Raw genomic sequence first — 23,968 nt, 5'->3', positions numbered from 1 at the left:
TTACACTATTCGACCGAGATACACGGACTTGGGATATTTTTCCTTTAGATCAGGCCACTGAACGATGAAATAATCTGAAAAGTAGTAAAGAATCTTTCCAGACAGGGATAAAGTTTCCACGCGGCAGATGCTCTCCACATACACAATAATTGTTCTCTTTATTCCTAGAAGCCCAAGAAGAAGTGCAGATATACAGACAGGAACACATGTTCCTGGTCCATTGCACAATATCTAAAAGAGAAGAAACATCGTACAGAAGTAAAACATGACTTTTTTCATATGGTAAAGAATTAAAAGTGTGTACATTCATATAACATTACATTTACGAAAAAAAAAAATTATTTCCAAAGATATTTTAAAAACCAGAAGAGGCAAGTAAACATGAAAAAAAAAAAAAAAAGGCGGGGGGGAACGGGGCAAACAAAAGATACTATTTCAAAGTAACTGCCAAAAAAGATCATCTTTCTGTACATGTCGAGGAGAAGAGCTGTGAGATGGCACAGTTAATTTCCATGAAGGTAGCAGAATTCCTTGACTCATGGGTACATAACTAAAACATCTTCCAATCTCAGTCACAGCTTTGGGCTGTATCAATCATGAGATTTGCGCACAGATTAAGGCATAATAAGGCCAAAGAAGTTTAATTAGCATTACTAAACCTGGGATGCAGTTATAAAGCTCTTGAACTTTGGCTGAAGTCAGCAAAACACTTCAGAGTTCAGCAAAAATGTACTGATGAATTAGGACCTTCATCAGAATCTACTAGCTGATATGAATGACCGGATTTCTTTTTCCTTTAATAAACACTAGTATAGAGAAACGCATACAGAAGGAAGCTGTTTTGGTAAATACTTGTCATGTCCTTGTAGCAGAGGATCTCAAGTTCACTTATAACATTTGTTAACAGTAACAGAAGGTGGTCTGTCAATTTTAGACATTGGTAAACTGAAAAACAGATTGCTTAAAAGCAAAAGGTTTAAACCAGGGTATATTAGGCACTCTACTTGGGTATCAAAATTGATTTCAGGCAAGGAATTTCTTACTAAATTTAACTACTACCATGTAATCAGCACTTTTCTGCACAGCTGGGGATTACGCGGAAATAAAGAGCTCTTTTGTAAAATCATGGCTCTATATCCTATAACCTCACATTCCTTTGTTCCAAGTTCACCAGCTTGTGAAAGCTATTCTATTGGTGGGGGGGGGAAACAAAATCAGAGTTTCTGTTTCAGGGCTGTAGCAATCATTTCAGAACGTTTCGTTCCCTGCTTTGTGGCAAGATCCCTCTGATAAACTGTCTAGTAGCACCTTGCCTCAGTTAAAAGCAGCAGCAGCTTTGGTGCTACTGAGTTCCAAACTTTCTCACCTACACCTTCCTTCGCCTTTAAGATGGCCCCAGGAATCTCGCCAGGCGATGTGATGACCGTAATGCAGTGTTTTGTTATCAGAATCAAGAGAATGTAATACTGCATGCAAAATTATTCTGATTTTATTGTTGATCTTAATGGAACTATTTATTCATACGAGACATGCTGACATTTTCTGAAAGTCCTGTACAAGCAACATGCTGTATACTGGTTTAATCTTGACATTTCAGGGTACCAACAGCCACAAATACTTGTATAAGAAAATTGTGACGGTATGATTCTTTTAAATTAGCAATTATATAGCTAAGAAGCAAAGAAGTTGAACACATTGACTTCGCATACTAGATTTTTGAAATCAGAGTAATATACTTATGGTTTCAAACGTCCTGCTGAACCTGATTTTGGGTAAACTCACGCTGGGACTTTAAAACTCACTCTACAATCTGCTGAGAATGAAGATCTGTTTTTTATACATTTGGCTTGGCAAGCAAGGACATAAACCAACCCCACACGCTGCCTTTTAGCATGTCAAAGAGACTTTTCCATCCCTGTGAACTAAATCACGCATTTTGCCCTATTTCTTGACAAGTTTATTAATTTGCACTCATGTTGATGGTGCTACTGGTACACGGCTACTGATATCTAAATTGAGGCATGTTTAGGTATCTCTATTTGTAACAACATTTGTTGCTGTACTGTAAACATAGGCATAGGAAATAACTTGGAGTGCTCTCCTGTGTTTGCAGGCAAAGCCCACCAGGGTCCCCCCTGCAGAATCTGCTCTGTTCCAGACAAGTGCATAAGAAGCAGCAAAACAGCCCCCAGAAGTTATTTACTACTTTTTTTTTTTGTGAGCTGAATATTCAGTCTGACTACTGATTTCAGATTCAAAATACAGCCTTAAGCAAACAGACAAAAATCTACACCACTGCCTAACAGAAACTCCACTATCCCTTTCCTTCAGTAGAGCTACCTTGGGTACAAATACTGTCTCATCTGCATTGCTCCCCAAGCCCTCCTGCTGTTGTACGACAGTCCCCTCCCCTGTCCTTTCCTCAGTGTCTTCCATTTTGATGTTTCTCTGTACTGTACCCAGCCCCCTGAGATGTCTCCCACCCATCCTCTCTTCCTTGGCTTTCTTCGTGATCTCTGGTGTATTCGTCTCCCTCTGCATCCCAACTCCCAGGTGCCCTTCCACCTGTCTTCCTTCTGGACTGGTACTGGCTCTGCGCTCTTTTAGCTTCCATCTACTGTGAAAGCTCCACCCCGTCGCCCAAAGCAAGGAGCTTCACATCAGTCCCTCACTTTCCACAGTCTGACACAAAACAGTACCAATCGCAGGTATGACTTAGGTCAGGTAGGCAGCCTAACATCCCCCTCAGCCCAGAAGTTGAGAATTGTAGAACAGGTGTTACAAAAAATTATTAATTTTTATTTATTTTTAAAATTTATTTTATTATTATTATTATTTATTATTACAATTATTACAATCACGGTCTTTATGAAGCCGCTGTGCCATACGCTTCATCCTACTTTCCCCCTTTATTAAACTTGGCTAGAAGCTCCAGGTTTTTTGGTATTTGGTATTCTTGTGTCTAGATGCACACACAAAGGTAAACGCTAGAATGTTCCAATTCAGTGTGCTCACAAAATATCACGTCATGAAATAATAGTAATGGGTCTATTTGTGAATCTATATGTAGCGCTAAAGGCCACACTTGAGTTGCTGTTATCACTTTGCTGAGGTGCAAAACAGAAAAGCGATAATAAAAACTAAAATCATAATAAAATACCTTTACTATATCCATGTTTTGATATGATGCACCCAATTTATACCTTCTACTGACTGTAACTGCTTCTCAGATGCCCTTTGATTCATGGAGAAGCACTTGCATGCAGTAAGAAGGATCAGGAAAATTATGGACTAGGCAGCTCTAAAAAAACATGATCTGATCATAACTCCTCTACTCTTTCCCCTTCAATACATACTGGTTCAAACAAGACAAAGCAGATGTGGCTTTATAGGATCTCTGTATGCAAAATGCCCATAAAATACTCCGACTATAGATGTTTCTGTTCTAAAATGCTTGGGCTTAGTAATCGTCCCCTGAAAGAGACTCTGGTATAAACCTGCTGAAGCCAGCAGACAAACAGATCCCTATCCAAATTTGGGGTCATGATCTGTAAGTCAGAACTAGTAATCAATCTTTTTGATCATTAAAAATGAACCTTCAGTTAACCTTCAGTGCGTGGCTAGAGACACGTCGTACCTAGTTGCTCATGTGCTGGAGTGGCAATTCCCCTCCAAAAATCTGGTCTGACCAGTCCTACTGACTCCCCCTCACAGGGTCAGCAGGAAGGGAGACCAGTGCTCCTGCTCCTTGGAATCCAGCAGCACTCACTTACCAAGGGATACCGGGGAGACTTGTGAGAAAACAAGTATGCACACTATAAAGAACTGTGCGATCCATAAGCTAGGTTCTTCTAGCTCCTGCCAGTGTATGAACTTGTTGATGGTGGAAAGGAACTGAATCATCTACAGCCTTCCTTAAACATGTAAGAGAAGATGAGCTGTCCTACTAGTGAATTTCAAAACACCGTTCAAAAGTACATTTTGAGGAATGATTGATGTCTTCCACCTTGAAAAGACCAAGGCTTTTGTTTTTCCCCTCCAGCAGCCTACAAGTGTCTCTCAGGGAATCGCAATCACTACTACGCCGTGGAGAAGCAGCAGGCATCTGTTGGGCAAGAAGGGACCAGGGCCTCTACAAGGTCAACCGTCTATTCGGGGTAAGTCTTTCCCAATATCTATTTACTTTAGCTACGAGGCTGCCTGTAGAATATTTGCGTTGCGTGAGACACGTCTCCAAAGATCTCCAGTTTACTTGGTTCAGCCTGCCTTGGCGAGGCAGCAGAAAGGGGGAAAGAAGGGGCCAAAGACAATTTTTGTGTCACCTTTGTGACCTCTTGAGCTGCAACTGCCCAAGGACTTTCTTGGTCACTGGGCCATCTGACTTCGCTGCCCACAAGCTCTAAGGGATCGTTCCAGAAGCCCGTGCTGCAGGGCTCTCTACAGGATTTACATTCACCTCTAATGCAAAGAAATACCCAGCTAACTGTTAAATTGGCTCACTGGCTGCCTGGCTTCCCAGCTAGGCCTATAAACTGTATCCTATACTAAAATCTTCTACCAATTCAATGTGACCAGACTTTTAAACAGTACAATAAACTTATCGATCTGTATATTAAAGGAAGTTTAAAAGTAAAGGATCAGAATACAGCATTTATACTTAGCAACTCTCTCTATAAATCTGATTTCATATCAATCACTTTCATAAAAAAATGGAATAGTTCTTGCCTTTCTGTTTCAGATATTTTCTACAGCTGTTGAAAGAAAACCAGCTAAGCCAGCAGTCTGGCACAGTGGGAACACTGGCACATGGCACCACTGCTGATAAAAGCTGCTTTAGAGCTGGTGAATGCAGCACTGTAGCAGAGTGACATTTACCAGCTAAAACACTGAAAGAACAGCTCACAGCTTCCCTGGGATTAAATGTCAGGCCACTGGTTAAAACAAGAATGAGTAAAGCAGAAAACTTGCAGTTTTTCTCATAAATATGTAAACATACATTTGTACCTTTAATGAACGAGTATTTGAGTACCGCTTATGTTCCCAAATTACAATCAAGGCGAGAACAACCTAAGTCCCTCTGAACTTAGTAGGAAGTGGAAAACTGATGTGAGATTCGCTTTGCATAAGAAACCGCCAACACCTGCTGTTCTTCTTAATGACTTACACAGAGATTGGCCTTCGCTGCCCGCGCAAGAGCAGGAAAACTGCCCAGCTTTCTGGGCTGGGAATGCTGGCTGCTGCTGCAGGGTGAGGCTCACCCCTGAACTGAAGACTGCGCTGCTCGCCAGCCTCGGAGCTACCTCCTGGAGTATGTTTAGGACATTGCTCAGGCCTCCTTAGTCCTGGTAATGCCCCCTTCCCCACAGGGCTAAACAACTGGAGATAAGAATAAGGGAACAGATGGTGGTGATAGAGAACTACTAAAAGACACAAAGGCAAGTGGAGTGATAGAAAACTGAGGCAAGCTGGGTTAATTGCATGATCTTTGTATATCTATGCAAGTAAACAGATCTACTTTTTAACAATGTGGGGAAAAAAAATTAGGCATTTTCTGCTTCTCAGGAAGAAGTGTAGGCCTAAAAGAAGTAATTTATTAATAATTTTGTTCGTCTTTTTGCTGGACTGCTAAAATTCAGCTTTTGTTGATAAATACTTCATTTCAATGGCTTCAATTTCAATCCCCAAATTAACATTTGGGAACAAAAAGTAACTGTTCAGCCTGTTAAGATACGAAAGCCCAGAAGATCTCTCTGAGGTTTGTCAGAAAAGCTAAGGAAACTTGAATAGCTGTTCCTGATATTTTAAGAAAGGCAAGGGAAAAGGAAAGGGAAAGGGGATTAAAAAAGAGAAGAAAGCACGGAAGAGAGGAACCAATTTGAATTACAATTGAAAAGAAGTTAGCAAAGAAGAAAAAGGAATTTTAAAACATGACCGTACTGCCATACTGTCATAGAAGGGACCTAAGAAAAAAGCTTGCCTGCTTGCAAATAAGGCTTCATTTAAAAACAAAAAAAACCCAAATAAATCCCTTAATTCCTCTATCAAGAAAAAGCAGGAGCATAAACCAATCTCATTCAGCTCTGAAGAACAACCTGGACCATCTACAGATCTGACAAAACTCCTCAGCCAAAGGTATTTTCAGCAGAAAGTTCCTTGATTTGGATCAAGTTTGACAAGTTTCCACCTTGCTAGGCAAAGTGAATTCTGGCTTTGGAATGAGTTTTTGAAGATCAGCAAGGAAACGCACCCATTAGAGAAAGCAGCTAAAGGGACTGTAAATTTGTGTGTTATGTATTTTTATTTTCCTTGCATGTTCTTAGTTGATGACAGGTGCCCAAACGCTGTGTTCTTGGTAGCTGGACTTACATAATCAAAAAAAAAGGTGCCATAGCAAGTTACAATACATGGAAACCTTACAAAAATCAGCTTTAAGAAATTCTAGAAACAATGGTAGATAAAAATAATAAACCTTTCACAAAGGTAGCAGAAGTAACAATAAACACAAGTCAATGACATACAAATGCAGAGACCTAACAGGAGACACTGTCTTGACACAAAGAAAGTCTCCTTCGTGAAACTACAAATCTGACCACAGAACAACCCAAAGGATCTTTCAGAAACAAGGGAAATGGAGCAGAGAATGATTCCAGTGAAAGGGAAACTGAGCAGTCACATTTAGTGAAAGCTGAGTAGAGGTGCTTGGATGCTGAAATGAAACCTGAAAAAATCAAACCCAACCCCATAATAATGTGCTCATTTTTATGCCAGGACTCCTGCATTCATCAGGTAGGAGCCAGAAGTTTTGACGTTTCAGGAGTTTATTGCCTTTTATGATTTCAGAGTGGAATAACAAATTGTTTTGGGGTGTGTTTTTTGGTTTGCTGGGGGGAGGCTGGTTGTGCCTGTGGCACAAGAAGAGAGAATCTGCAATGAATTCATTTGTATTCTGCTAGGTAAATTACAACACCTCATGAGCTCATCAGCCCTTGCTTGCTTTTAGCGTTATTATCTCACTGTTTTGAAAACTTCACGCTAATGCCCTGTAAGGTGAAGTATCCAGCTGAGGATTTTTTTTCCCTTCACCTCCAGAAGTACTGAGGGCTACCCACAAAGGCAGCTGTATCTGGCCTCTCCGTCTCAGCTGTTCCCATTTCCTGCCCCCTGATTCCCAAGGGCCGGGCTCCGCTGACTGCTCCGTGTATCCTGAACAGCCCCCGAGTCTGTGGGAAACACAACTGCCAGCATTACAGCCCTGGTGTTGTGGGACCTGCTTGCTTAATATTGGAGGCGCTTTAACTGTAAAATTAAACTAATGAAAGCATCAGTGAACAAATACCTCAACTTTTAATTGTCACTATATTTAGCTTATGAGCTCATGACCAAGATGCAAGCCTGGAGAGTCAAGAAACCTGGGCTGTACTCACGGCTCTGCTGCGGACTCACCATGGGATTTGGGGCACAGCACTTACTTTCTCTCACATCAGTATTTTCTCCTTTGACACCAGGAAAACAATCATTTACTCCTCACAGAGGACACATCAAAATTCCTGTATATCCTTCTCAGTGAAGATCTCCAGGTATGGAGAGTATTGCTTTTATTAGCACGCGTTTTGATTCAGTAGCTTATTCTGACAATCAGATAAAATGTACGTGCTATTTTCCTTTTTTTTTTTAGTACCTTCAGACATAGCGGGCCATATCCATCAAGAAACAATTTTGGCAACTTGAGCCTGGATGGCAACACAGAAAAAATTGTTACTCTTTTTCATAAATGAGTAACTCTAAAAGGTTTCAAGAGATACATTGTTCGCCTACACGGAGGTAATGCAGTTCTGATAGAAATAAGATCTATTCTAGGAAATAAAAATTATTTGGTTCTCAGAAAAACAAGAGAAATCTGAGAATTTAAGAGAGAAAGGGATTTCTCCTTAGCGCAAACATTTAAGCATGTGGGAGGGAGTGTCCTTGTTAAAGCTTCTGCTAGTCTAGCTATTTAGCATGTTGGAAAATTCAAGTTTTTAACCTTGAGGAAAACCAGCTTAGAATTGTTAATATTTTTTTCCAGGTTTAAATAAAAAAAAAAAGAGCAGGAACCTTTTCCAACAATTCCTTATTATTGCTATTGATGGGGAGAAAGAAGAATTTCAGGTTCTGTTTGAACAATATAAAGGTCATTAAACTACCTCCTGGCTTATTCTTTTTGAAGAGTGAAGATCTTATCCAGTTCACTTCCCTCCGCAACCTGTACATAAAACCAGCTAAAACCTCACACCCCATTTGCTGTTTGAACCTACCTGGGGAACGCAGGGTGGGACAAAATCTTCTAGATGTGCAGTCTGATGTAAATCGGGTAATTTAGGTAGAATTTAATTATACCTGGGTACGCTTTTATCTTTTACTGCCTAAATCACCCGAACCATCAGGGGTGCAAAAAGATAGTTGCAGTGTTCTATCTATAGCAACAGCTTGTCTCAGGGCTCGTCAGCAGCTACAGCTTGTAGCACTGCTGTGAAAACCTTTCTAGTCCACTTCTGTGCACCTTGTCCGTACAGTTCCCATCATTACACAATACACGCAGTAGGTGAGGTGCTCCTCAAAACAAGCAGAGGTACGTGTGGTCCTACAGGCAGCTTGCCTCGCTTGGATAAATAAGATCAGTGAATGCCAGAACGCGAAGAGAGAAGTGGAAGAAGAGCGAGGACCTAAATCAGCACACTGTGCACTACTTTTGTCTGAGCGTTATTTTCATCATAGAGTGAAACACGTTGGTAAGCATTACCAACTCCCTCGTTTCCCCAGCTCTCACTTTACGAAAGCCTGGGGAGAGGGAGAGAAAAAACCTACCTAGTGGATTTTTCTATGGGAGAAAAGGAAAGCTTCCACAAACCCACTAGGAACTAGCTTTAACAACAGGATTTAATTGTAACAGCACTAGGCATTGTCACTTCTGCCTTCTAGGCATTTAGTAGCCTGACCCAGAGTTATCAGCCCAGTGTCTTCAGGGGTAAGGGACAAGGGAAGAGGCCCAGCTGATGCGATCTGGATCAGCATCCACATGCAAAGTAGTGGGCAAAGCTCAGGATTCCGGCTATGCATGTGGCTATTTGACACTGCAAAAACTTAAATAGCTCAGTCTGTTTCTGGGTATGCCTAGGGGCTTCACTGATGAAAAGAAAGCTAACTGGGGTCATTAAGAGCCTCAGAAGTTAGGCAACAGCTTAGTGAAGAAAGTTTGAGATTTGGACACATAAAGAAACATGCAAGCTTGACTTTTTTTTTTTTTTTTTTTTGGATGAAGCTGACCTTAGGCACCCTACTTAACTGCCCCTGTATTTCAGGTGAAAGATGGCAGGTCCATCATGGGAATTAAAAGGTCTTTGGAGTGGTAGTTTCCATCCATATATATGATGCTTCTGCAGGTATGTGGAAGCAGAACGGGACGTGTGAGCTCAGCATACTCCTCAGCCTAGTTGCCAAATGTAAAATCAGAAACATAGAACCGATCAATTGAAAAGAACAACAAATGACAAGTGCGAAAGTGGTACTAACGCTCAAGTCTGTGGGAATGTTAGTGTTGGTTATTAAAACATTAACATCCAGACTGTCCGTGGGACAAGTCAAACATCACGATCTCTGCCAAAAGTTTGTCTGAAAAGATAGTGATACCTGTAAGTGTTGTGAGAAAACATGGGAGACAGATAGAGACAGATAGAAGGTTGGTTAGAAAAGAACAAGATTACCAAGGCAGATGCAGGTTGGAGAATAAACTAACTCCCTACCTACATTACCATGGACTGGGGTTTATTGCTGTTGATAAATCAGTAGGAAGTAAAAGAAATTTGACTTTGTGTAGATGAAAAGTTGGTCATAAAGCAATTCAGTAAAAGGCTTTTGCCAAGTAAATGAAATGGTAGTTACTGAACTACATCTGTAGGTGCAAACACTAGGTACCAGCTGTCTTTGAGCAAGCTGTTGTTGTTCCATGTGTCACCTTGGCTGAGCCTGAACCTGACTGAATTCCCTTGGTCAGAGTGCCATGAGAAATACCATCTCTCCCTTTACAGCCTATTTAAAAATAAGGGCTTACCTCCTGATAGCAAAAAGTACTGCTTATTATAGCAGCCTGCTTCTACTCAAAATGAAAGGAGACATTAAATCCAAAGACTTTGTTAAACATAACCATACATATTACTAATACTGGCCTAAAATTAGCCTTCAATGGCAAATCCCAATGTGTCTTTCATTAGTCAAGCATTCACTTCGCTGGACCTTGAAAGCGGTATTTTAGGTTAGCTAAAACTGCTGGTTTGTATGTACATAAACATCTTTGAGGCTACTGCCGCATCCCTGCAGTTGGCATAGCAAGAATCTGCATCAAATACCTGCCCGAAATGTCTTCACAATGCAAACCCTAGAGGTGTTAGCACTCTGTGTCTGCACACCAGTGGCCTGGCTCAGCGGTCAGATTTAGCAAGGCTGTTTACTTGAAGCCACGCTTTATAACACACGTGGGAGTGTGACCAGGGTGTTCACCAGGTTCATAATGAACCTGGTGGTTGGTGAGTTAAGACTGATCGGTCTTTGGTTTAAACTCTGCTTAAATCTAAGCTAAGATCTCGGTTTATCTTTACTGCTACTTCCATTCTCCCTCTGAAATGTAATGGCTACAGGCCTGTCTAACTGGCAGTCACAGATAGAGCCGAGCTCCAACCTAGCTTTAAATTAACTTATTTGAATAGCTTTAGGCATTTACCTGTGCTCGGCAGAGAGTAATTCTACATCGTGGCTGCAAGGCAGCTGTACGCAGCACACAAGGTAGAGGAGGGGTGAGTAAGACTCGTATTTTCATTACCACCAAGAAGCTAACGCAAATTTGGGTGGCTTAACTTTGTTTTATTTTTAGACTACACAATTTGTATCACTGAACATCTCAATCTGGTGTTCTTACTCTTGCTGATTTTCACTGGTTTGATCCTAGAAGAACAACAGGAGATCAGACACACTGTCAATTCGATCCAAAAGAAGTATAAATAGTGGGGAAAGATTCAGTGTACAAAAGAATGCACCAGATACTCTTAATACTGCATTATACAAAGTTCGCTTGTTAGGAAGTGAATAGAGAAAAAATGCCACTACTCAGATTTTGTAGCTTTCCACAAAGTTCTAATAAGAACTGTGATATAAGGGACAGTAACTTACTATTTGTCAAAGTAATTTGTTAAAGTGTTGTGAACTTAAGACATTTTGGGCAGGGCACAAAGAACGGAAAATCTTAGCTAAATGAAATAATGATCTCCTTTCATATAGCTTACTGTGTGAACACTTCTGCAACGAGTCTAGAAGCTCGTTGTAGTGAATTCAACCAGTCGGGGGACCAGGCATGTGTGATGGGATGTGCAGTCGTAGAAGAACTGGTAGACTGCTAGAAGCATAATCAGCCGGGCAGGTTTTAGGCTTCTAGAAAGAAGTTTAAAAAGGAGAGACTCATTCAGCTAATGGCTGGTGGGGTGGGCAATGGCAGAGCTTGTAGTACTTGCTGTGCAAATGTAAACTTCTTACTACAGACTTCCCACGGGAAGGAGGCCGTAACGCGGAAGGACTGCTGTCTCTGCATGATTTAACCCAGGTTCTTCCAAATAGCAGTGATCTGAAAAGATCGGCTTATTTCAGGCTCTGTAGAGCACCGAGGCAGTAGGAACCGCTGAGAAGTGTTCCCAGAAAAGCGAAAAGAAGTCTGGTCCTAAGGGTCCAGGGTGCACAATCTACTAATGAATGGAGCTTTACACAGCCCTTCCACACAATTCTAGGTGAAATTTAATTACATTAAATCGCTGACCCAGTTACATAGCACATCTATGGCTGAAAACAAAGACTGGATGCATCTCTGTACAAGTTTCTGCTGTGTGGTGCACACATACCCTGTTTCCAGTTTGAATTTCAGGTATGCCAGAATGACTGGAATAATCACAACCAAGCCAAGGGGCCAGATCACGTGAAAACCTGGTTTCAGGGTTGGCAAATTGGCCCAGAGACAAGGACAATGGTTCTGTATGCAGCAAGAGAACTGAAAACTGGTTTCCTCTGAACCTGTACCTACTGACTGACTTCAAGCACATTACAGGAAGGCTGTAACATGAGTTTTTTCCTTCTTGGACACCAAATAATCTATGTAAGCTTCAGTAATTTTCTCTGTCTTTGGGGAAAACCTCTATGCAGCTTGTCCAATTGTCTGTAACTAAGAAGGATTTGCATCTTTCCCTAGACAGTAGATCTTCTAACGTCTTAGTCTGGTTTTACGTTTCTTCTCCGCCTTTCTCTCAATGAAGGCAACAAGTCTCTCTTCTCTAACCAGCTGCCTGTTTTCATGGTAGGAATTTGCAGTCTTTGAGGCTATGACTGCATATGAAATCTGGCTGCAACTGATGAATGGTTTTAAAAGCTCTTCTGGGGGAAGGAAGGTATAGGCAGAGTGTGCTGGCATAAGCCTTGCTTTCCTGGAATTTTAGGCCTCTGCATAGGAAGCCTATCTAAGGTCGACATGTTGTTAAAACTGCCCAGCACACATGTGCCTGCAAAGCACTCTGACACCTCTATTTCTATAGTTCTTGGCTATAGGAACACGAGCCGATCATCACGTCTGTCATCTTAATTTTGTTACTTGGTTTAATATCTCTAAAGGGACTTAACTTTGCAGAGCGCAGATGTTCCTAACTCAGAAATGGGACTCTTGAAGATGATCTCAAACTGAACAACTAAGCTAACTTTTACATTTCTTAAACTCTCTGGGGGCCCATTTCAAGCGTGGGTCAAGTCCTGCAAGACAGCAAAGGTCTCCTGGAAGCTGTTCAGTTCTTTCTGAACTCCCTATCTTGAAGAAGGGTTAGATAGAACTGCTTTCTCATGCAAAGTAAACTAAGAAGCTTTGCCAGAGGATCAGCGTGGGACACAAAGGGGACACAGTGCTCGTGTAAATAAGCACATATAAAGTAACTCCTGTGCAGCGAGGTTTGCCGTTTCCCCTTTACGGCTCCACAGATATGCTAGTTATGCCGACCTAAGCCTATCTGCTCCAAATATTGCCTTTCTGCACCTAATGGTTTCAGGCTGCCTTTGCAGGACTTCTCTTGTCCTGCATTCCTTGAAAACTGCAACTGCACCATTTCTGCTTTTCTCCAGTTTTTGTTTGGAGAAGACTTCACTCATTCCTTCAAACATGCACACGTTTCCAACAAGCCTAAAAGTGAGTGTAAGGATTTGGGGATCACTCATACGCACAAATGACCTAGAAGCAATTCAAAGTTGTCTTTCCCTCCTGCAGTTAAACACAAACAGTTGCCTAGACCGAAAATGTACAGTGCCCGTAAGCTCTACTGTTTAAAAATATGAAGCTCTCAGCATGATGTAACACCGTGCTTGTTTCTGAACTCGGCTGTTGACTTCTGTGACAAATAGATGAGTCGTGTAAACGCCAGCGTTTTTCCCACCCTTTCTAGTTCTTTAAACTACTAAGCATTACATTTTGCCGAGAGTAGGGGGAGTTGCAATTCACCAGGAACATTTTCTTCTAAAGGCAATTAAGTATTACCAGTTGCTTCACATACCACACAGAATCTTTCCACTGGCAATGTAAGGCATTTTAATCCCTGAATCACCCTCCTTTGATAAGTGTTTTAAAATCTTTACAGCTCTCAGACTTGCCATATTTTACAGAAATCTTAACCTAAGATATGCATACAAGTAGCAGTATGCAAGCAGCTTTCAAGGGGTATAAGATTTGGCATGACACCAGAGATGCTTCTGCCAGTGGCAGCACCAGCTGCTACTGTGGCTGATGATGGAACCTGGCAAAAAAATATTTGGAAACTCCCTCCCCTCCAGCCCTTCTTTAATCACGGATTAGAGACTCTCTGGATAGCATTTTGAGTCAGTGGTTCCCTTAAACACCACGAAGGGCTTGAAGGCCTTGCTAAAATGCAACCTTAATTTTCAAAGGACAAGCGTTTTTCAAAAGCCTTAGGCTTTTGACAGCTTATCAGAATTTATCAACTCCAACACAGTTCCTAATAATTCAACGTGTAAATCCCACTGTCACTTTAAATTCCTCTCGTAAACAGAGAAACCATGGAATTAAATTAGTAACTTCCTGCTCTTCTCCTACGATGTGTCCTGATGACATGGTAATATATTAAGCTACGCAGTGAGATTTTCCAGTGAATTTCTTTTGCAATAAGAAGTTAAAAAAAAAGGATATACCTTAACCAAAACCAGTGGTGTAGCAAAGTGATTCCTAAATATTTATTACTCGTGTTTGCTCTAGGATGTCTGCTTCACGTAAACATCCCTCTGCTATTGCCCCCCACCCCCCAGATAGGATCTGACCAGTACGATTGAAGGCAATGAGATCAAATTATTCACAGCCAGCTTCTCTAAACATTATAAATATTACGGATATATATGAGTCTCTTTAGAATTAGCCATACTGTTCACAGTAAGAGCTACAAAAAAGTCTGCTTAGAAACACCCTCTGTGGGTGTATATAAGCTGCTACTGAATTATGAAAAATATCTTGTAACTGCATAAGTTTCTGCAGTTTTCATTAAAATATTTTTAAATCGATAAAATATTAATTTGAAATTTGCTAAAATAATGCTTTTTTCAAAAAACTCAGATTGGGATCACTGGCTCCTTAAGATGACAACAACTCTAGCAAAAAGCCACCTTTAACCATAATTTCTCTTGAAGAATTGTAGGACTTAGACCTGGGAATCCAGTGAACCACCTTTTGAGTCTCGCATTAACACAAACTTTGTTGAGTGGATCTCTCCATTTTAGTTCTATAATCTGACAACCCTGAATGCTTCTGACTTGATTAAGCGTGTGGAGTATTTTAAAATAAATGTTGCAATTAGCATGAGAGTGCAGCTTTGTGAACGCTTGAAAGAGTTACTAAAGTGCCGAGGAGTTGCCACTTCAGCAGTGATGTTTTTTTGTCACTAGATGAGATAATTAATGTCAGTCAGCCAAAGACTAAATAAATATGCACGTAGCTGAAAAGGCCATGTAAGCACAAGAACTGAATCTGTGTATATTTCTGCTGGTCTGAACCTGCCTGTTCCAGACTGGTCATACCATTGCAGGAGCAAGACCAGCCGACAGGCTAACCAGGCTCTCAGGCACAGTGTGTGCTGCTGCAATCCTGAAGAGATATCATCAAGAACCTGCAACCTTGTTTGTGCTGGCTCTGCCGGCATGATCGAGGGAGTGACACACTCTCTGATGTTACCTGCAAACTTTGAGAGGGGAAACTGGTATTTTGCTACTCTAACTCACCGGCTGTGCAACCCGTTCTCTCTTTCTTGGTGTCCTGCTGCTATAGGTCTTTCACCTTTAATTTTACATTCAAAACCACTTTATCTGAGAGCTGTAAATCTAAGCATAAAGATGAGATACGGTCTGCAACGTCTTGATATTCCAAGTGCTTTTATGATTCAGATTAGCGAGTTCTCAGTAAGTTAAAATTTACTTTACCTACCAAATCTGGTTTCAGTTTGTAGGTCAAAGGAAAGGAGTAAAGTATGGAGTACAGGGTTGTTACCACCGAGGAGGTCCAAGATTGTCTAACCTCACGGCTTCTGGGAATGCGATCAAGGGTGAACTGGAAGAAAGCACAATAGACTGAACTGTTATTTTTCTAAGAATGTTATTGCTCCTTTTATAGAGTTATTAGATCTGTCTGTGCCAACTTTTTTTTTGTTGTTTTGAAATCTAGTTTGGAAATGTTTGGGTACGAAACCTTTGCTTAGGTGCCTTATTCAGTGTCATGCTTAGCGCTCCTAGCAATAAAGTAAAACGAAATACTAGGACTATATATCTATTTTTTAATCTCTCCTCACGTTACTTTGAAACATTCCTAACTTAATAAACAATTCAGCTAGAGAAGCTTCACCCGCAGTATGTTAACGTAGTGCCCCACCTCGTGGCCACCGAGACACAAGCCTAGGTCTGATTAGACACAGCCCAAACACGGTGACCCTCTTCTGTCCCTTGCCTGTTTAAACTCCTCGTAGATTTCTACTGCAGAAGAAGTTACAACTTTCCTCAGTTCATGTCCGGGGCATACTATTAAAAACGTAACGGCAAACATCACTATCCTTTAAATGAGAACTCCATGAGTATTCAAAAGATATGCAAGGTACATATCCAAAATGCAAAATATTTGCATAAAGACACAGGAAAGAATGTCATATTATTAAATAAAAAAAAGTTTAAGAAACTATTTTATTCTTCCTCAGAAAAAGCAGAGGTTATTCACAGCGTGTAAAAGGTATCAAATTAATAAAACACAGATGTTTTATTTCTGTCTCAACACTGTAAGCAGTCAGCAGCAGTCAGGCCTCCTGCACTCTTCGCAGATGGCTCTTACCTTGACACAGAGGAACGGCACCTAAGAACTATTACTATAGCAGAAGGCAGTCCTGATGCCACTGACTTTTTTGACTGTTTAAATGAAAGACAGATATAATGTCTGCAGTGCACTGTTTATCGAGCTTGACATATTGTTTAGATCTGGGCAATGGTCACTCTCTCACTTCATATGGGACAGCAGACCACTATACTCTAGAAGAACTCATTGGGAGTGAGAAACTCCAAGTTATCATCATAAATACTGAAAATTGCCCAGTTACTTCAAATACTAATTGTCATAGCTTAGCCCTGGTGATTTGTGCCCAGGAAAGATGATGTTGCCAATAGCTGTGCAGTAAATACAAACTACAAATCAGGGCTTTTTTTCATATATAAGGTGGAAAGAATGAAAAAACCAACCCACACTTATAAATTCAGAATATTAAGTTAATTTTCTTGACTGAAATTATCTTGTTTCATTGCAACAAGGTTCTTTAATTGCTGTGATACTGGAAGGCATTAACAGATGTTACAAACTGGTGGTTTTATTTGCAGGTGTTGAAACTCTGATTGCATTAGTCTGACCACAGAATATGGAAAAACAAACATGGCCCCTGCTCCCCATTCAACAGGATCCTGGTTATCACTGCCTGTTTCTTAAAGCTTTGGAAGAGTTCGGGTGATAAAAAGAAATGCCGTAAGTGGAGTTTAGACCCTTGCAGAGTATTCGGTCCTGCGAGAAACACGTGTATGATACGGTTGTTTTAGGCAGATCAAGCTTCAGTGGAACTATTCAGATGCTCCCTTCACTGTAAGGGTGGTGGTATACAGTATTTGCCAAAAAAACTGTATGTGATTTTCTTCATCAAAACCCCAACCATTTCAGCAAAACTTGGCAGGGACCCCAAACAGTATCAAAGTAGATATTGACTTGTAGAATTCAATCAAAGATCAAGCTGATTTTATCAATACTCTTCAAAAAACATGCTTGAAACTTTGCACATCAGTGCCACTGTTGTAGGACTTCAGCCCACATATCAATCAACTCTTAAGTATTAAGCTGAGAAACAAAACCGGGGTTGTTTTTGTTGTTTGTTTGTTTAAAAGCCACTGCCAGATGCTTCTGCAATCCCAGCCTCTCATCTGATGGAGTACTGTGAGTATTGCAGACAAAGGTCATACCTCCTGTGTCTTTCGCTGAAAAACTGCATAGTATGTCTGATACCAGAAACAGACAAATTGGGCTCATTTTGGATTTTTTTTTCAAGAGACTTAGTCCGTGGAGGTGCAGCATTTTGCTTCTTGTAAGCAAGGTGCTCATTCTGGCTTCCCTTCCTCCTCCCTGAATACCGCAGCTTTTAGAACTGCGCCAGACCACAGATCAGAAAGAGAAATATTTGTGGGTTTTTATATCGAAATTTGTTAAATGAGTACACTGATTTTCTCTTAGGTCGTTATTGCAATCTGTCTTCTGTCCAGTCCTTAGTTCTGGAAAAATTTACTTCCCTGACAAGCTGAGGAAGTGAATGACCATGGGACTTTTCCCTTCCATTTATTCAAAGCTGCAAGAACCTACTAACGCATGATTTTTAAATGCTTGATGAGCTCCAGCAACCCCAGTGCCAAAACACACACTACTTGACAGCATGCTCTGAAAGTTAGCAAATCTATGTTATAGGCACGTGACCTTTACTTTCCAAAATTTATCTTCCATTTTCACTCTAAATACTTTTGTCAGTGGAAAAAGAATGACCAAAGGAAAACGAGCATCTGTTATCCAGACAGCAAACTCAGATGCAGCCAAAAATGTTCCTCTGGCTTTCAATGGTGAAGGAAAATGTAACTACACGATCTGTTAGCAGTTGGAGGGGGTACGAAAGGGAAGCTGCTTAGCAAAAATAAGCAAACTAGTGGAAAACTGCATAACCCTTTAATACTCAAAATATGCATTTTTAAGAAATTCAGTAATTTAAGGTTGAACGTTTTTCCGATAAGTGAGTATGACTGTGTGAGTGACTGATTACCAAACAAGATTTCGCTGAACAGGAAATATCTCTGGTCACTTTATTAAAATTTCACCCATGGTGCCCAACGAGAGAAGAGACCGCCACGCTCCATTTTAAACTAAGTCATCCCCACTTGGTTCAGACGCTTGTGGTAGGCAGGGAAACTTTGTCTTCCAAGGTGAAAGCGGGGTAAACAAACTTAAAAACGTCATTCCTAAGTGAGCCCGTTGCTCACCTTGGCAGCAGTGGCTTTACATTAAAAGGGTTCATTCTGAAAATGATTGGTACTGAGTCCTACAATTTTTTGTCGCAGTAGCGCTGCTGGAGGCAACAGAAATATCAGAAATGCATCATAGGACATCAATACCATGTAAATAACTAATTTACTGCTTGTACTATTTGCTCAAAAGGACTAAGATTTTTATAGTCAGAACACTCATTTCTGTGGTACTTACTCCAATTTTCAAAGAAAAATATCATCTTTCTACTAATTTCATTGGACATCAGATCACACTTTAAGTCACCAGAGTCATACTGCTGTCTGTTAATCATACAGCAAACTAGCTCAAAGCAAGCAAATATGTGCTAAAAAGGCAAACAAGATATTTTCATTATTTTTTCATGGTTTTCATGAAGTCATCAACATTAAGAGGTATTGCATACTCTTTAAACATCTGTAACATGCTTAATTTTAATTTAATTTATTTTAAAAAATACATTATGTCACTGAGGGAAATGCCCAACTAAAAAAAAAAAAAGAAAAAAAACCCCACCATATTTCTGTATTTTTACAGTACAAATAACTCTTTGATGGCTAGCTGCCTTACAAAATTAAGAGAGATTTATTTTCAGCATGCTTTTCTTGAGCAAGAGATAGACTTTGTACAGTCATTTTCACTGCAATTATGTTCCCTCATTGCTTTGAAAGGATTAATGTGTCCACAGGAGGTAAAGACCATTTTAAGAGAAAGTAAGGAAGGTGGTAGTGAAAATTGGTAGCAAGAATGGCATTTGCTATTTTTAGTATATTTACTTTGCATTTTCAGTATCTCTCTAGTACAGCATTAATCAATAGTGTTTATTTCATTCACTTTTAGAAATGTAAAAAACAGTATGTGCAGAATGGCACCTTTAGCTGAACTTCAGTGCAAGTGATTATCAATCCCTAGAAAAACCAACAGCACCTGCTGATCTTAAAAATATCCTTTTGAAGAATCACTTCCAAATTGCCTTGAATTAGAATGTCATGTTAAGATCATTTTATCTTACAAGAGCATATTTAACAAGTTACCTGGGAATTGGAGAACGTTTCAGCCCTTTTTTGTTCAAAAGAACGTATTTTAGCCTCACTCATCTTATCTGAGTCTGCAAAAACATAGTGTCTAGGAGAGTAGGACTCTGACAAACAGCTGAGTAACCTCAGGATTTCTGTTGTGTGCCCACCTGTAAAAACAAAATAAACCGCAGCTAGTATATGAAAAATGTTGTAACTTTCAATTTCTTCAGGTGAATCATTTTCCCTTTTAAAACTCATTAGTACTACTATCATCAGTGACACTCTTCTGAGAGTAGAGGATTCAATTAAAGGATGGTTGAGACTATCCAAGTAACGTGAAGACAACTCAGCTCCCACTGAAGCTGTATTGGTGGAAGTTTCTCAGTTAAATGGGACTGAACCAGGATCACGCAGAGGTACCACATTCGTGTTTAACGTCCAGTACACGACGCAAAAACACCCGGGCAAAGAGTGATCCTGCAGTCCACGCTCAAAAGCCACGCGTGACGTGGTTTTTGACATGGTGCCATGGTCAAAACCAAGCTGGATGGGATCCGGCTCCGAGCTGCGCCACGGAGGCGTCCCTCCCTCCCGCCCGCCCTGCCCAGTGTCCAGCCCTGCGGCCTGCACGAGCAGCTCGTCCTCCTGAAACCAGGCAGGCAGCCACTTCCCTCCGCAGCCAGGCCAGTGCCAAGGCTGAGCGCTGACAACACTCCAGCTCCAGGCCAGGGCTTTAATCATTGCCCTTGAGCGGGGGTTGACAACCTTCCAACCGCAAGGTCGCCGTGCCCAGGCAGCTAAATCGGTGCTGAACCAGGGAGAAGGGGAGGGTGTGTTTTTTGAGAACAGAGTTGGGTTTTTCGTCAGTTGAGTTTCCTGAACCAGAGTTACAGCAACACCTGTAGCAGCGGAAGGGGAGAGGGAGGATTGTGTGTGTCGGTAATGCGGAGCCAGCTCGCCTTTTATCCGTCGGCTTAACATGAAGCTGCACCCCTAAGTATGTGCATCAGCATCTACTGGACGTGTTACTTTTCACTCTACTCGAAGTTGCAGGCCAAAATAGTAAACTACGTGTATTCCTACTACCTCCTGCTGCCCAGTGTCTTTAGCCTCTTGAGACCTTTGCTATAGAAAGCAAGAACTCCCAGCTGGCAAACAAGAAGGGAGAGCTAGGCTGCTGCATTAGACATGAGAGTTTCCCACCTTTCCATAGAGTTTTATGCAGTATTTTTCAAACGTGTTTGGAAGGATTTTCTCACGAGTAACAGTTTGCTGAAGCTTTCACAAATTTTAATGCAATTGTCCGAGTACTCACAGAAGAGTAGGAGATTTCTACTTCAAAAAAGTCTCGAAGAATAGGCTTGAACGTTACGTGAATCTTAACTGACTTATGAACTACTTCACCTGGTAAGCTTTTGTATAGTGAATGTTCTTTTTTAATACGTACAAGCTAGATTCTGAAGCACCAAAGGAACACAAGCACATTTCCAGCCCTGGTGGAAGTAAAGATGGCCTGAAAAATTATAAATCTGCCAGTCCAACTCAGGTTGCAGAAAGATCCTGGGATTATTACTCAATTAGTCGGTGTGCAAAAACCACAGGGATACTGAGGTGATGAAATCAAAGCTTGCCTGGATTTGTCAGCTGCAAATTTTCAAGGCAGTCTGATTTTTTTGAGACAAATTAATTGCCGTGCGACTTTGGGGAGGTAACAAGGAGTAGCAGGAGCGTGTGTGTCCCCTTAGCATGGGGTGGGGACACACCTGCCTCTGACACACCCACGTGAGACTTGTAAGTAAACCACAGAAACGTGGTTTGGGCAAAATTATTACAAAATATCACCTATGTAAGGGGTATATCGACCTTTGGAAATCCTCCCCTTGAATCGCCACCAATGGTTTTCTGTCAGAAGACTGTCAGTTCATGACTTTGGTGAAACGCAGGCGCTGCCTGAAGGATCTGAAACCAAACTCTCAGACATAAACACGGACGAAAATGCCCCAAATAAAGACGAAGCTTAACAAATACTCAAACCAAGACTAAAAAACCCCAAAGACAGGCGGTGGCCTCGAAGGCGCCCGACCCGGACGGGGCGAGGCCCGGGAACGGCCGTGGCGGCCACGCCGGCAGCGGCTACCGACACCCGGCCGCGGCGGGCGGGCCTCCCCCGCTGCCGGTGCTCCCCCGCCCGCCATCGCGACTACAGCTCCCGGCATGCACCGGGACACGTCGGCGAAGGCCGACGGCGGCTCCCGCGCCGCGCTGCACGCCGGGAGTCGTAGTTCGCGGAGCGCTCCGCGCCCCCACCCCCTCCTGCGGTGGGCAGCCCCTACTCACCGGAGCCGGCCACCACCAGGAGCCTGAGGGGGGGTGTCCGCCTGCCGCGGCGCCTCCTCGCCAGGAGCGCCAAGGGGACGAGCAGCAAGGGAAGGAGGAGGAGGAGGGCGACGGGCAGCAGGGGCTCCATGGCGCGCCCGGAGCCGCCCCGCGCGGAAGCGGGCGGTCGCACCTCCCGGCGTACGGCAGCCGGTGTGGCCCAAACCTCCCCGCGCCTCCAGCCGCTGACCCCGCACCGCGCAGGGGGGCTGCGGTGTTGGCGCCGGGAGAGCGGGTACGATCGCGGCGGCGGGCGCTGAGGGGCCGGCGGCGGTGGGGCCGTGGCGGGGCGGCGGCGCAGGGCCCGGGGCTGGGGGGACGCTGTCGCCTGCTGTCGGTGCAGGCCGCCGGCTGAGCCGGGCCGCGCGGTTGCCCTCGGGCGTGCGATGGGTGTGAGCGGTAATAAACGTGTGAGACGCTTCCTAAACGTCCGAAGGGTGCGTCTGTACCCCTGTGCGTGCTTGGCGAGAGTCGTCATTTATCCATCAGGGCAGCAGAAACTGGCCCTCAGCTGCCCCTCAGCCGAGCCCCTGAATATTCCCGTGTCGCAGCCTGACCGCGAGGGTAAATAAGGGCCGGTGGTTTCATAGCGTTGCCTGCGGAGCCCGCCCTCCGTGCCCCTGCTCTGCCTTTTCTGCGTGGGCTGCAGCCAGCTGGAAAGCGCTTTTAACTAATTAATTTGCAAATTGAGAAACACATCCCGAAGAAGTAGTCATGTGGCTCCTGCAGGAATTCGCAAGCATGCGCAGGCAAAATGTTTGTCCAAGTATGTATGCTTGCGTGCGGCTGCAGCTTAAAACGAAGTACTGCTTAAAGTGAAGAGTATTAATATTTCACTGCCTCTCATGATTCCTGTTTTCATTCATTCTAATACTTTAGCTTTTTATTTCAGTAAGAAGTGTGGAGCAACAGATCAGCACTCTTTTCCTCTCTGTCAGCAGCCGGCCTTTGTTGGGGAGATGATGATGATTCAGCCATTGGACTAATCTCAGATGAGATGTGTGTTTGCTAGAAAGAGTAAGATACTACATTTTATGATGAGGAAAGAGTAGAGTTTGTTCATCATTGTCCTTAAATTATCTGCCAGGGAGCAAAGCCCTCCTCTTGGCCTGTGAATCGGGATCAATGAACTCGAGAACTTTTTGGAGTGGTTTGACACCGTTGCTGTACAGGGTGACTTGTCAAGCATATGAAACATGACAGCTGTGCACTTGTACTTCAAGTGCACAAACACAATAGTTCAAACACATTGCAATTCTGCATCTGTCTGCCATGGTTCCTCTGGCTGTTTTTTTTTTTTCCCCTCTTGTTCATTCTGAACAAGTTGGACTTTTTGTATCCCTACCAGCCTTGGAAACTGAACGTTTCTTTCTCATTTTTAACAAAAAACTTGTGCCAGTCATGGATTCCAGTGGTTATTGCATAATTTACAAGTAAAAGATATACTTCCTAGCTACTTTGCTATCTTAGGATCTGAAGTAAGGTGAATCTTCCCGATTCATGGCTCGCAGTTCCACAGATTCTGTTTTGTTTTGCGTTACACCAGTGCAACATATAATTTTGCAGTTGCTTTGAGCAGAGACTATTAAAACCAGTGTTACAGTGGTAAGGTCTTCCACCCAAATGAGTAACCTCACAAAAAAACACCTCACTGCTTAATCATTGTTGACATTTGGAAAAAACAGGGGTTTAATTAATAGTTCTGTTTATGATGCACAAATTTCAAAAATTCATTTTGCTTTCCACTTAATTAGCTACATAAAACTAATAGTTAGGGACAATAGAGATGCAAGTGTCTAAATCACAGAAGCAAGAGGAAGAAAACACCACAGTCCTTTTTCAGAAGATAAACTACTATGTTAAAACAGGACGGTAAGTTCTATAGCCTATTTAAATATTAATCCTG

The 23,968-nt window shown here is 42.2% G+C and overlaps 1 protein-coding gene across 1 annotated transcript; it reads right to left on the bottom strand.

Moving 5' to 3' along the window:
- Positions 1–22,153, bottom strand: ALG14 (ALG14 UDP-N-acetylglucosaminyltransferase subunit). Its single transcript, XM_086463389.1, has 4 exons — positions 22,024–22,153; positions 19,702–19,853; positions 15,533–15,655; positions 1–231 (listed from the first exon to the last, which is right to left on the bottom strand). The coding sequence occupies exons 1-4, from the start codon at positions 22,151–22,153 to the stop codon at positions 1–3; spliced, it is 636 nt and encodes a 211-aa protein (XP_086319515.1).
- Positions 22,154–23,968: the final 1,815 nt, after the last annotated feature.

The sequence above is a fragment of the Leptosomus discolor genome, chromosome 3, assembly GCF_034619465.1.
Source record: "Leptosomus discolor isolate bLepDis1 chromosome 3, bLepDis1.hap2, whole genome shotgun sequence".
Taxonomy (NCBI): Eukaryota; Metazoa; Chordata; class Aves; order Leptosomiformes; family Leptosomidae; genus Leptosomus; species Leptosomus discolor.
Note: the sequence above shows the minus strand (reverse complement) of the source record. Positions and strands in the feature narration are given on the sequence as shown.

Coding starts and splice junctions, on each gene's coding strand:
- ALG14 (XM_086463389.1), bottom strand. CDS start 22,153: ATGGAGCCCCTGCTGCCCGTCGCCCTCCTCCTCCTCCTTCCCTTGCTG. Junction 15,656..19,701: donor AAACGTTCTCCAATTCCCAG/GTAACTTGTTAA, acceptor GCTTTCTTCCAG/TTCACCCTTGATCGCATTCC. Junction 232..15,532: donor ACAAACTGAAACCAGATTTG/GTAGGTAAAGTA, acceptor CTTCTCTTTTAG/ATATTGTGCAATGGACCAGG.